Source organism: Talpa occidentalis, unplaced genomic scaffold, assembly GCF_014898055.3.
Source record: "Talpa occidentalis isolate TD23 unplaced genomic scaffold, MPIMG_talOcc4v2.1 talOcc4.13, whole genome shotgun sequence".
NCBI classification, from domain to species: domain Eukaryota; kingdom Metazoa; phylum Chordata; class Mammalia; order Eulipotyphla; family Talpidae; genus Talpa; species Talpa occidentalis.
In genome coordinates, this window is record NW_023601322.1 from 90,775,080 (window position 1) to 90,788,854 (window position 13,775).

Here is a 13,775-nt window from a genome sequence, read left to right on the forward strand (position 1 = left end):
GGAATTATTATCCTCTTATTACATCAGGAACCACCAGGATTCCTGAATCCTATCTCCACCCCACCCACATCAGCACACCTCCTCCCAGCACTGAGTTTCCTAGAGGACACAGAAGCTTAGCAGACAAGCCCAGGTCAATGAAGACTTTCACAGTTAGCTGTGGCTTTGAATTCATACTCCAAAGCACTTCCCTAAGAGGCCAAATAGCTAAACATAGCTTCTCTCCCTCCCTTTCAACTTCAACCCATTCTCACATCTCAGCTTTATGGTTCTTAAGATACCAATGACGAAATGAGGAAAGACAGTAAACAAAAGGAGAGGAACTAGGAATCCATCATTTTTACAGACTTACTTATATTGCACATGAAAATATGACTAAGAATTTCCGATGATACAGACTAAGTAGCGTTCTTGGATCTGCCCCCTTCAAAACAGCACTTCTCTTTCTTGAAGGTGCACAGAGAAAAGTTGGGGAGAAAAGGGCTTTTGTTGCCTGCTGGGGTCCAGGAATTCATTACTTTATTAATTATAAACAAATTTAAATAAGAATTTGAACCCAGGACTGTTAGATTCTAAATTGATACCACATCAGTAGGCTGGTAGAACTGGAATTCCAGCTGGACAAAGTAGATTTCTATCTGGAGGCAACATCAGGTTTAGCAGAAAGGGAAGGTTTTTCCAATAATTTGAACTTTCTAGATATAAAGTCTGCTGGCTACAGACAGGAATTTCCCCCACCAAGAGTTTTCAAGAAATAGCTGGAAATTCACTTGTCAGACAGTTCTGGAAAGGTTTCCTGCATTTGACAGAAAGTTGGAGCTCTAAATTCTTGCAACACTCGGGTTCTGTGATTCCCAGATCACTGGCCAGCACTTCTAGTGCTGCGTTGCTTTCAGTGTGTTTCCTCTTTCCAACTGTGGCCACAGACTCCCTGCACCTGAAGTGGCTGAAAAGCACTCATTATACTTAGGAAAACTCAGAAAATGTGTTCAACTCAAACTAGTTTTTATTGGCTTTCAGGGACCATGGAGAGGAAGAAAGAAAACACATCAGAGAGGACAAATGCTCCAATGAGCAGTTGAGGGCATCTTGTCATTGTCATCTGGGAAGCCTGAGATACAGTATGAGGCGGAAACATGGCAGAGAGGAAAATGAAGACACATTCTCGGCTTCACTAACACGGGCTTTCACAGGGTGACTTCGTTTGACAGGTGAAAAATTTAAAGGCTGTCACTAAGGCTGTTCCTCATATCTTAGTGGGCATTTCTTAAGTGTTCTGCTCAACAGTTTACAGGTAATTATCTCAGTGAGCCTTCACAGAGACCTCCCAGGCCAGTGCAGTTACTGTCCCTTTTTCACAGAGGTGGAGCCTTTGGCTTAGGGCAAGAAGGGAACTTGTCTAAAATCCTCTGGGAGTGAGAGCTGGAGCCAGATTGATTGCCAATTTGATTTTCTGGTTCAAGTAACCATTTTTTTTTTTTTTTTTTTTTGGTGGGGGAGAGGGAATAGCTATGTCTGTGTCTATACCATTTATAGCTATATCTTATATGTTTCCTTCTATTCATGTATAATTTGGGTAACCCTGATCATGAATCTGTAGAATTTATTTCCATGCAGGGATTGTTATCAATCTTTCATCAACCTTGGCATCAAGTTTAGCCGAATTTAAAAAAATAATCGAAATTTGAAAAAATATTCTATTTTATAAATTCAATTTTAAACAATGGGAAAAAGGGAGATTAAGTGATTCTTATGAGCATTATGGACATAATATGTCGAGCAGAACTTTTCCTCTTGAATACCATCTACAAGGTCAACAGCCCTTATTTATGGTTTTACTGGTTTTTGATAGGGTGCTGTTGCAGTCATAAGCTCATCAGATGTCTTCATGGCTGAGGACAGGCAGAGAGGAAGGCCCAGACAAGTGCACTTTACCTCCTCTGCCATATACCTACTACCTATGAGTCACTGAATCATTTAGCCATCCATTCTTTATTTTCTGGATCTTTTATTTCTTCGCACTTTTAACCAAATATTGCATGTTCTTTAATTATATTTCCCTCCATCTATAGGTTGTTAGTATTTTGTAATTTCAAATCTCTCGCAGTTCCTAGACAGGCCCTCATATTATTTGATTTTTCCCTTTTATTTGAAAAAGCCATGCTCAGTGTTCTTTTTACAAAATTTTCCACTTGGAGTTATACAAGTAAATACTGTTTTTATGCCGCATATATAAAAGCTTCTAGCTTCCCCAAATACAGCTGCTACCCAAATTGTAAATGGAACTTTTCCAAAAGTTATTTTGTATATTGGTTTTTGGAACTCTGCAAAAGTAATATGCATACTGGGTATCCTTCCAAATCAAACTACACAAGAGCTATTCAGTCCATCATGTATGTGAAGTAAAGTGATCCCCAAAACCACCATAAACCTAATGTTCATCTATAACATGGTCGCCATGAGAGTGCAGATATGCAAATATGTGTGAGCCCCACCTGCATTCCCAAGACTGCCAACCCTCCCTGCTGTGAATTGGGCAGGGAGAGGCCCTTTTTCACTTGTCTAGGTTTCAGACTGTGTGCCTGGGGGGAGCTGAACTCTTGGGCTTCAGATCAGGCAGGTTGTTTGGTAGAGTTGGAGGCATAGTGCTGAGGGGGATTTGTTGGAGCCTCCTGGGGTCATCTGAGTGCTGTGGTGGGGAATGCCTGTGAGATGTCACTTGTTTCTTTCTGTTCCCTTACCTTGCTTCTTTGTTGCTGCCAAAAGGGTTGGAAGGCAGCATAAGATGGCATTCCCTGTCCTGTTCTTTGGCTTTGACATCTGTGATAGAGGATCATGGGAATCAGAACTGTGGCTACAAAGTACCTAACTGAGGTTGAGGGAGAGGATCCCTTCCTGCAAATACAGCCCCCCCCAAAAAAAAAAAAACACACCCACATACACACACACTGGATGTGGAGGAGAAGGGAGGAGATATGCATTTCAGGGACTGGATTGGAAACTGGAATTCCTAAACACCAGCATGTTAGTAGCATCAAGGAGGGATGAAAGAAGAGAGGGAAGAAAATATTAGCAGAGGAGGGAAGTAATAAGTAAAGAACAGATCCAAGTCACACTTGGCCAGGTAAATAGAGGGCAAAACCCAAATTGAGATCCCTAAGCTCATAGTCATAGTAAAGTACTATTTTATTTTCTAGGAAAGGTATGTTTTAAAAGTGAAATGATTAAATACAGATGCAGAATTTTCTGTGGATAACTCCACTTTATATGTGTCAGCTTTATAATCTGTGAAATGTCAGTAGGCCTTGGGAAATCTGCTCATGTTAGGTAGTACAGGTGGCTGGAGATGATCCCAACTTGCCCTGTGTTCCCTCCTTTTGGTCTGGAATTCTTTTCTCTTCTCTCGTAGTTTCGTTCTCTTTGAGGGCCATAGATGTGTGGGTTTGCCTGCATGGCGCAGGAAGTGTGAGAGCCGTGTGTGTGTGTGTGTGTGTGTGTGTGTGCATGCGCCATGCTGTGTGGGCAGGGCAGCAGGGTCTCAATGGAGCCAGTTGAACCCCAAAGTGAGCCTTCCCTGCCTGATCCATCAAGGCAGTGGCAGAAGGTGAAAAGGAAAAGAGAAAGGAAAAGGCGACTCTTACTAGAATTGTCACCTGTTGTTTCAAGAATAGTGACTGATGAAATGTCTTCCTAGTCAACTTACTCCAGAGATGTAGTCTCCAAGTTCAGTTTTAAGTATGCTTTTAGAGCCAGAAAAGTATTTTTAAAAAATGTTGGGTGAAAACATCCTGAATAAAGATTTGACAAATATCTGAGTTCCTAATATTCCTTTTACCCAGTTCTCACTGAAATAAAATCAAATATTTCATTAATAAGAATGGGGGGGGGCAATGAGATGATTTGTAAAACTTAAACTAAACTGGATTATTTGAGCTAGGATAGGAACCTAATCTAAGTCCATTTCTAATTGAAACCTAGGTGTTTTTTTTTTTTTTTTTTTAAGATTTACTTACTTATGCATACAAGAACTGGAGTACAGGCCAGAGATGCGGGGGTGAGAGGATTCACCAGAGACAGTGGGGAACAGAACAGGCAGACTGACTGAAATACACTGCTGAGGGGAGCAGTGGGCAAGACAGGAGAGGTCTGCCTTGCAGTGTGGGTATCTCCTTGGCCGGGGATGGAACTCTTGCTGCAGAGGCCATGGGTAGCTTCATAGTGCTCTGCTTAACCCCTTGCGCCACCAGGGAGGCCCTGAAACCTAGGTTTTAACAATAAACATTTAAGTCATGCTCAAGTGGGATACATTAATTAGGAAAAAGTAGTCAACCCCACAAGGAAACATGATTATTCCAGGACATAAAATATTACAGGCTACCAGAGTAGGGGGAGCAAAGTGGGGAGGGGGCACAAGGGACTATGGTGGAGGATTATGGGTGCTTTGGTGGTGGCCTTGGTGTGGCAGCAGACATCTGGAAGGGATGATCCTATACCTCTAAACCGTCTGTAGTGTCGTAAACCAATGTTACCTCAATGAAAAGGAAGGTCTTTATGACCTTCCTTCTCCTTGTTTATCTTTAGTGGCACAGTCAGAAACAATCGAAAGGGGAAATCCTAAAACATCCAGCTCCAGTGATTTTTTTTTTTTTCTAATTCTAAGCTGTTTTTGGGGTGGGGGAGGGCTCCCGAAAGGGCGCTGCTAAACTAAAGTCCAGAGCTTCAAAACTTCCTGCTGTCAGAATCCGCTTTAGAGAGGCAACTGAGCAAGCTTAGCTCAGTCCCTGGCCTGCAAAAAGCAGGCAGGTGCTAGAGGGAGGACTTTTTTGGATAGGATGGAGACCAGGACGGATGAAGTCTTCTTTGGCGAGAAAGGAAATTTGGTATTAAGAGAGCATCACTAAGTGCCAACAATAAGCAAACAACTGGTGTTGCCCAGGCCCCGGGAGGCCTGTGGGAGGCAGGAAGCAGAAAGGCTCAAGCGCCTTTCCCTGGGTCGGCTCAGGAATTTAATTGCAGCGCTTGTTTGTTGGCGCCTCCTCGGTGTGGGGCAGGGCGCTGGGCACCGGGATGGAAACTTGAAGGAAACGTGGTCTTGCCCTTGAGGAGCTCACAGTTCGGTAAACTGGCCTCAACGTTTTCCGTGGACGTGGATAACTTTTACCTCGGACTTGTCAAGGGCGAGTTGCAACTAAATCCATCCACACTTTTCTTCCGAAGATTTCAGAACCGGGAAAGCGAGCCTGGCGCGCGGGTGGAAGAGAGACGGCTGCGGGACCCGAGCCAGGCTCCGGAGCTGTGGGGGTGCTGCCGGCTCGCCAGGGGCAGCCAAGACCGCCCCCCGCATCGCACTCCGGGGCCCGGCGCGGGCACGGAGAGGCCGCGGCAGGGCGCGCAGCGAGGCTGGGGAGCCGGACCCCGCCAGGCGGAGGGCGGGCGCCGGGGAGCCTGCGCGCCCCGCGCCCGCAGCCAGGGGGCAGAGCTCGCGGGCTGCGCCGCCGGCCACCTGGGGCTCGGCCCCGCCACTCCCGGCGGCGTCGCGCCTTTTCTGTGCGGGTTCGCTCCAAGCTCAAGCTCAGGGTTTCGGCGCCCGCCCGGGGCGGGGGTGGGGGCAGGACCGCGGCGGAGACGAGGTGGGGAGAGGGAGGCGTCCGCGCGGGGAGCGGGAGGGGGCTCGCCTGGGGGATTCGAGGGACGCTGCAGCCCCGCCCCCGTCCCCTCCTCTCCCCCCTCAGCATCCGTGGAGCGGGCGAGCATGGACCAAACCCGCCTGCCCTGGCACCATGACGCTCGCCGGCTTCGCGGTCGCTCTGATTTTAGGGGCGCTCCCCGAGGTGGCCGCCTCTGAGCCGGTCCTGAGTTACCCTCTTCACCCTCGCCACCCGCCCCCTCCGGGTCCCCAGTCCTCTTACCACCTTCCCATTCCGCGGCCACAGCAGAGGACACCCCCACCGCCCTCTCCCCCGCGCGCCCCGCGCCCCCCGCCGGCGCGCCCCCCGCCGGCGCGCCCCGCCTCGCGCCCGCACGCCCTCTGCGCCCGGCACGCGCCCCGGCCGCACCCCGCGGACTGCCCGGCCCGCGCGCCCGGGGCCAACGTGACGGACTTCGGCGCCCCGTGCCTGCGCTGGGCGGAGGTGCCAGCCCTCCCGGCGCGCGCGCCCCCGGCGGGCTGGGCTCAGCTGCGAGGGCAGCGCCACAACTTTTGCCAGAGCCCGGACGGCGCGGGCAGACCCTGGTGCTTCTACGGGGACGCCCGCGGCAAGGTGGACTGGGGCTACTGCGGCTGCAGGCACGGTGAGTGACCGCCGCCCGGCGCACCTCGGGCCGGCAGGGCGCCCAGACTTGAGGGGACGCAGTCACTGGGGAGGGCGTGGGGCGGCGGGTGTGCGCTGCCCGTGCGACGGCGGAGCCTCCGAGGGGCCGACTTTGGCGACTTGATTTTCAACTAGCAAGGGCAGGCTTTGTGCGGGAAGCGTGTCAGGGGGGAGAGTTTCTCCGAGGTGCTGCACTTGGGGTTTCTGGATGTTGTTTTGTGTCTGCACAGTAGCGTGTGGGAGTGTGTGTGTGTGTGTGTGTGTGTGTGTGTGTGCGCACTCACTCCGGGTGGTTGTGTGTTCTCTAGATCAGCTCGTTACCGTATTTACATAAAAGAGACAGAGAAAAGGAGACAGTTTCTCATTACTTGAAGGACACACTAAATCCCAGATGACAGCCAGTAACCTTCCCCTCCTCCTGGTGGACCCACATTTGGAAAAATGTAAAAATGTTGTCTTCTTTCCTCCCACCACTGACCTCTATTTGTAAAAGCCTGGTAACATTTCAGGGTCGAAATTCAGTTTGTCAAAATTATGTTTACATTTTGGAGCACAGTATGGTAAGTGTCAGTGAGTGAGACAGAAGGGTAAAGAGACGGGAATATTAACTGTCTCAGGGAAGAAGCAACTTGATAGAGTCACACGCAGATGTCGAGAAGGCTGTGATGTAGCTTTATTTGTTGTTTGTGGAACATCCGTATTAGTTGATCACAGCAAGAGATAAGGTGGGTAAGATGCTCTGGTTTTGTGCTAATGAAGGTATCCCAATAATAGATTTAATGTAAATAAATAATCTGCTTTTGAAAAATGTTTTATTTGGAGTTCCTAATCTAAATGCTCCCCTCCACCTTATAGCTGGGGGGGGGGGAAAGCCTTCTGTCCTTCCAAGTTTGAATTATTTTGGCAGCTCTTCATCCAAGCTGTGGGACAGGCCTTTCATGAATTGGGATTTTTGAAATATGTTGTACTTTGTGTCTTTGGAGGTAATTTGGAGGTTAGCCTCCACAGTGCCATCCTTTTCCTACAGAAAATTTTCTCGTGCCTTCAATTGCATCAGTCCTTTGAGCTAAAGAAAAGTGATAGGAAGGTTAAGATCAATTCTCCTTCATCCTGGAGAATGAAGTCATCTCTGTACTCGTGTTTCATGGACAGAATGCCAATGTGATTATAAAAAAATTGAGGTGATATCAAGCAGAGAGCCCTAGCATTGTCTCATTATTTACTGTAAGGGATTATTTATGTAGTGCAGTCTCTTGTTTGGCAACCACTGGCTTTTTTAATTTTTTTTTTTAATTTTTCTGTTATTCTTCATTTTAAAAATGGGTAAAGGTACAATACACAGAAAATAAATGCATGGGAAAAACACACAAGCTTTCCTTAAATGTATATAAACACATTACTGAAAGAAAAAAAAGGAATTTAAAGTTAAAACGTTATATTGATCTATGGCTCTTTCTTTCTGACATGATGCTTTTGAATTTATATTCCAAATGAGAAGACTGACTCGTCCTTCGGATCACCTACTTCCTTGTGTTGAATAGGAATTTATACTTAACAGCAGCACAGACTCTTTGTGATGCTTTTATGTGCACAGCTAATTCGCACCAGACTGCACTCCAAACACTGCATAATTGTTGTTTCTACAGCCTGGAGTAAAGTGATTTGAACACCAGAGAAACAAAAGAAATTGCCCAACATGGGCGATAACCCTTCCCCCCACCAAAAAAAAAAAAAAAAGGAAAGCAATTGACTGGCTATGTAAGAATTTCCTTATGTTCACAGCTCAGTGTTGATAACCAGTGCCCAGTGCTTCCCATTCTGTCCTTTACTCCTCCAGCTGTGATTTGGCATAATTCACATCTTCAAAATGACTGCCATCTTCTGAATCTTGTGGCTTTCTTGGGCCTACATTTCATGTAGGAGTGCGAGCAAAGTTCTCATGGGGTAGTGAAAAGAATATGGAATTGTGCTTTACAAAATAGTGGTATCTGGTTTTGGCTCTGCTGTATTGGGCAAGATTCTCGCTCCCAGAGTTTTGGTTTCCTTGTCTGGAGAAAATCCATTTTTGAATAAGATTGAGTCACAGGACTTTTCTAGCTCAGAGTATGTGCCCAAATGACCTGGCATGACACTGTGTTGGGCTAAGCATTTTATGTATTAGTTTTCTCATTTCATTCTCATAGCAACATTATAAGATAGTGCACATTTTCACTTCACAGCTCATATTGCTCTAGTTCCTTAATTAAGTAAACATATAGAGCTATCCGTGCTGTTCAGCGATCTTACTGTACCTTAAGGACTAGCCTAGAAGGAAGGGGAAAGGGAATTACATTTTATACAGAGCACATGATTTCTGGTTTCTGATGATTTGAAAATACTGAGTTTTCTTTATTTTTTTTATTTTATCAATAACAATGAGGACAAAAGGAAAGAAAATGTGTAGTAATGAGATCCCTGCTTTAAAAAATAGAGAGACCAGACTTCCATCTCTAGTTGCATGGAGAGAAATGAGGAAGTTGGTATCTCAGGAGAATTGGTTGGTCTAGTTGGAGGGACAGTGGGAGGATCTCAGGTGAGCTCTGGCAGGGTGTGGGCACTTCTGTGGCCCAAATGTCTGAGAGCGAGCTAGGTGATGCCCAGCCCTGACTGTATGAAACTTGGGAATTAGTAATAGAGAATTATTCGGGGATTCATTCAGCCCAGGGATTTAGCTCTCATAATGAGCATTAGAATCACCTAGGGAATTGTTAGATGGATATCTCTTGTCTTCAGAGGCCTTAATTGAAGAATTTCTTTGATCTGGCTCAAGAGTGTGCCTTATTAATGAATAGTCAAGGAGACTTGGATGCTGAGGACTCTCTTTCACAGTCAGGCAGAACCAACAGAACCCACCTAGAATTGTAGTGGTGATGATCATGCTCACTGAGATTGCCCTTCTGTGAGTTCATCCTGCCTGGTTTAGAGTCAAGCACAGGTAAGCCTATCATAAATTTTTGTGAGGCTTTAGGAAATGACAGTGTGGGATGATAACAGCCTAGTTCACCAGAATCTGATTATCAACTGAAAGCGAGCTTGGTTTTTTCCACATTTCTCCAGAAAAAGTGAACCAACTATCAATTTCCCCCAACAGCGACTAGGAAGAGAAATCACTTTTCCAATCTCTGGTTAGCAAGGCAGATGGGACAACTTGCTTGATGCTGTGCTGGAGGCTTCTCTTTGGTATGAGCAGTTAAACAACTCAACTGATGGTGACTGACGACTTCTGGGTAAAAAACAAGCACAATAATTGATAATGCGGTTTTACCAGAAAGAATGATTGAGATTTTACCATTCAGAGTGATTCATAGATCTGACTTCTTGTCATGCCATGCTAATCTGCTCATGTGTACCTACGCCCCCAAATCTCCTGATTCAAACAGAGAGACTGATTTGTGTGGCAGTTACTACTGTTTACAGGCTGTGCTCTTTGAAGTCCATCTGGTGTTTGAAGTGAATATTAATTAAAAAATGGGCAGAAACCTGTCTCCCTGCTTTTAACACTGCTTCTTGATTCTGGAAAACATGTATTAGCAATAACAGATTTGATACATTCCCTGACTGCATTTTAAATATTGAGCTCAATCTGCTTTTCAGACTAGGGCTGCTATCAAATATGTCAATTTGGGAATATTATCTGTCTCTCTACCACTGCAAAGGTTTTTTTTTTTTTTTTTTTTTAAGAATATTAAGATAGCCAGTTACTATTGCCTTTTATTTGAGTGATAATCTGTCACTATATGTATGTCCTTACTGTGTTTAAGTGTGTGTATGTGGGTTTGTTTTGAGGTAATCTTTGGAAAAATAATTTGAAGGCAAACCTAAATATTCTAGCAATAAGAGACATCAAAATTCTCTTCACTTGGATACTATGCAGCTACTAACATGATAATTGTAAAGATTATATGTAAAAATTGAAAAAATGCTGACGATAATGTGAAGGGAAAAAGATGGATGCAAAATTTATATACAATATGACTAAACTGAAAATAAAGATGCCTGTGGAAAGTTTGGAAGAGAAAACAAATGATAATATGAAGTTGGAAATGATGGTGGCTTGGATCAGTTAGGATGGTTTTGGTGGGTAAGGAAAAAATCCAGTTGACAGAAGCAGTGAGATTTGTTTTTCATATTATGAAGTTAAGCTCCATCATGGCATGCCTCTCACTCTCTGCTACTCCCTTGGCACCTTTATTCTCAAAATGTGACTTTTATTCCTAGGCTAGTGGATATTCCAGACCTCACAGGGATATCGAACAATATCAGAAGAAAGACCTTCTAAGTCCCATGGAAAGAATAAGCAAACCTTCCCAGAATTCCCTCTCAGACTTCCTCTCCCATTTCATCGGCCAAGCTTGGACCACTTGTTCCTTCCTAAAACTCTCTGGAAAGAAAAACGAAATGACCACAATTCCTTAGACTTAATCAGGATTAACCTCTGAACACATGGGGACTCTCCTGCAAGAGGAAGAAAATAATTGTAGAAGAAAACCAATGGGGTCTGCTTGAAAGTATGGTTAGATTTGTCTTTATATTTGGGAAACCACACAATTCAGATTAGTATGAAGTAGTTTAAATTGTGCTGTGAAATACAGTATCTATTTTTAGTCATATCTAGATGAATAACAATTTAGATTTTGGCATGAGGAAGGATAAAAACATGACTTATTATTTTCAGGTGCTATTGTAGGCCTAGCATATGTATATCGGAAATGAGGAACCAATTCTCAATTGAGATGTCAGAAGAATACCAAGTATTTTCATTACCTTTCTAGTGATACCTACTTTGGGAGGTAGATAAGAGGATTCCTATAAAGTGTAGTTTAATTCCATCATTCATTCTGTACAATAAGATGGAAATACAATACCCATACCTTTTGCTTATAGGTTCAGAGACATACAATTTGTGAAATTTCTGCTAGGGTTATATGCATTAATTGTTAGTATACCATAACTTTATCATGAGTAGGATCTTCTTTTGCATAATATTGTGTAATATTTTAAATCCAGGAATCGTAGATAGAATTTATAAATTTCTGACAAGCTCAATGTAAGTGGGTAGTATTATTTATTCAAAGGATATGCTCTCTCATTTCAACTAGACCAGTTCAGATTTTTTTCTCAGTACTAAAGGTATCTGCATGAATAATGAATGACAATGAATATGAATTATAGATGTGAACTAATGGAGGCAAATATAGTTTAATTGGATCTGGTTTAGGGGAATGTTCCATATATTGAGATGATTTTTTTTTAAAGATTTATTTATTTTTGCATATAAGAACTGGGGTACAGGCCAGAGGTGTGCGGGGGTGAGAGGATTCACCAGAGACAGAGTGGGAAACAGAACAGGCAGACTGACTGAAATACACTGCTGAGGGGAGCAGTGGGCGAGTCAGGAGAGGTCTGCTGCGCCCTGTGGGTAGGTCCCTGGCCAGGGATCGAACTCGTGCTGCAGTGGCTGCAGATAGCTTCATAGGTTGCGTCTTAACCCCTTGTGTCACAAGGGAGGCCTGTTAAGAGATGATTTAATTTTATTTTGATATGGCATAATTTGAATAAAATCTATTTCACAATGCCAAAACTGGTTTTACTTAAGGGTAAATATAGACAAAAATTGTATACTTTAGTACTGTCAAATAGGGTATAGAAAAAAAAAATCAAACTTAACCTAACATCCCCTATCATCCTTGAAAAATTCAAATTCCCAATTCAACTGTTTTTAGGCTATATGAATTTTTTACTGTATTTCATCATTTAGATAGAAAAAATCATTTAGTTTATTCTCCCAGTGTTACTTTTGATTTTAGACATAGGATTATGCTTAACCCATTTGTTAAATGTATGTGCTAATTGTCCAACATGTAATGGACCCATTTCTATTCTTTTGACTTTTTTGTAAACTGAAATTTCTAGTACTTTCAGCTTTAAGTATACTTTGTCAGGGATCTGAGCAAAGACTTGATTATCACCAGCATGCGTTCTTTCTGATTCCACCAGAACAATAGAAATGACTCAAGTTAATTATTTTATGCCTCCCTAAAGTTCAATAATAGATGAGAAAGGATTTATATGACATTAATTTTCTTTTATTCATTTATCAAACTGATGTTAAAAGATTTAAAAAATATTAATTCTATTCAGAACACGTCAGGATAGGTCTTCTGTTTTTCTTTCTCTTATTTGAATTAGTTAACTAAAGAGATAATATCTTTTCATTTGGTTTATTTTCTAGATTTATGGAACAAAATAGTGGAACTTATTAGTTCCTTACCTAATATACTTTCAGGCATTCTTGCCGTGTGGAGTGAGATGGGAGGTCTTGCTAGTTGTCCCAGGAGGGACAATATCAAAATGACTCTTACTCCTTTGCTAGGGCTGCTGTCATGAGTAGCGCAGACTGAGTGGCTTAAACAACAGAAACTCATTGTTTCATGATTCTGAAACTAGAAGTCTAGGAACAAGGTGTCAGCGGGACCTTGCTTCCTTTGCAGGCACCAAGGATGGCTCTGTTCCAGGGCTCTCTCCTAACTTCTGATAGCTCCTTGGCTTGTGTGAGTGAACTTCAGTCTTCAGATGGTGCTCTCCCTCTGTGCATTCTCTGTGTCCAAATTTTTCTTTTTACAAGAATTTAGTCATATTGGACTAGAACCCACTGTAATTACCTCATCTTCACTTGATCATCTGCAAAGACCCTAATTCCAAATAAAGTCATATTCATAGGCACTGGGGGCTAGCACTTCATCTTTTCAAAGGACAGCGTTCAACCCACAGCAATAGCTTAAAACAGAAAAACCATAAAACTTGTAAAGGAATTTAATGTTCTTCTCTAGATGACTTGTATTGATCGAGATGGATAAAATGGTTAAAGGGAACATTTCGTGACTGTCTCTCTATTTGGAATTCCTGCTTGTTAGCAAAGTTGTCTATAAAACATATTTCTGTACCATAATTCTTTTATGTTCTCTTTCCTTTATAGAACTGGTGATATATCTACATAGAATAAAAATAATAGTAAACCAAAAAGATAGTATATTTAACATTTTGGGGCAGGAAATGAAGTTAGCAGGATTCTGAGGACTGTCACTCAGGGGCACATTTTGCCTACAATGTCAGCAGATAGTTGACCATTTAGTTTTACTTTCCAAACAAACTCTCTGGGGGCTTGTTTTCCATGACATGCCATCATGTATAGCTCTGCACTTCCACATGCTCTGTTACTGGTTTGGTCTATACATTTATAATACCTAATATACTGATCACATTTTAAAAACTGGAGTATTTACAGTAGAATAATTGCCATCCAGTTGGCACTTGAGGGACTTTAAGACAGAGCATCCCTAGATGCACTGGGGACGGGTCCTGAGACATTAGCTGAGACTATGAGCATCACAAAGTGCTAGGCTTGTGTAGAGGAGTGTGAGGAAG

The 13,775-nt window shown here is 43.3% G+C and overlaps 1 protein-coding gene across 4 annotated transcripts in view; it reads left to right on the plus strand.

Annotated features, from left to right (window-relative positions):
• PRSS12 (serine protease 12) overlaps positions 1-13,775 on the plus strand; it is a 111,366-nt gene that overhangs the window by 55,589 nt on the left and 42,002 nt on the right. Inside the window, exon 1 of one of the 4 annotated variants that reach the window (XM_037509531.2) lies at positions 5,697-6,291. The exons of 2 other annotated variants lie outside the window; for them this stretch is intronic. In XM_037509531.2, the coding sequence (XP_037365428.1) occupies positions 5,781-6,291 (511 nt within the window). In that variant the 5' untranslated portion in view covers positions 5,697-5,780. Of the gene's footprint in view, positions 1-5,696; positions 6,292-9,244; positions 9,531-13,775 lie in introns of those variants that run through there. One more of the 4 variants, XM_054694538.1, reaches the window with a different exon arrangement.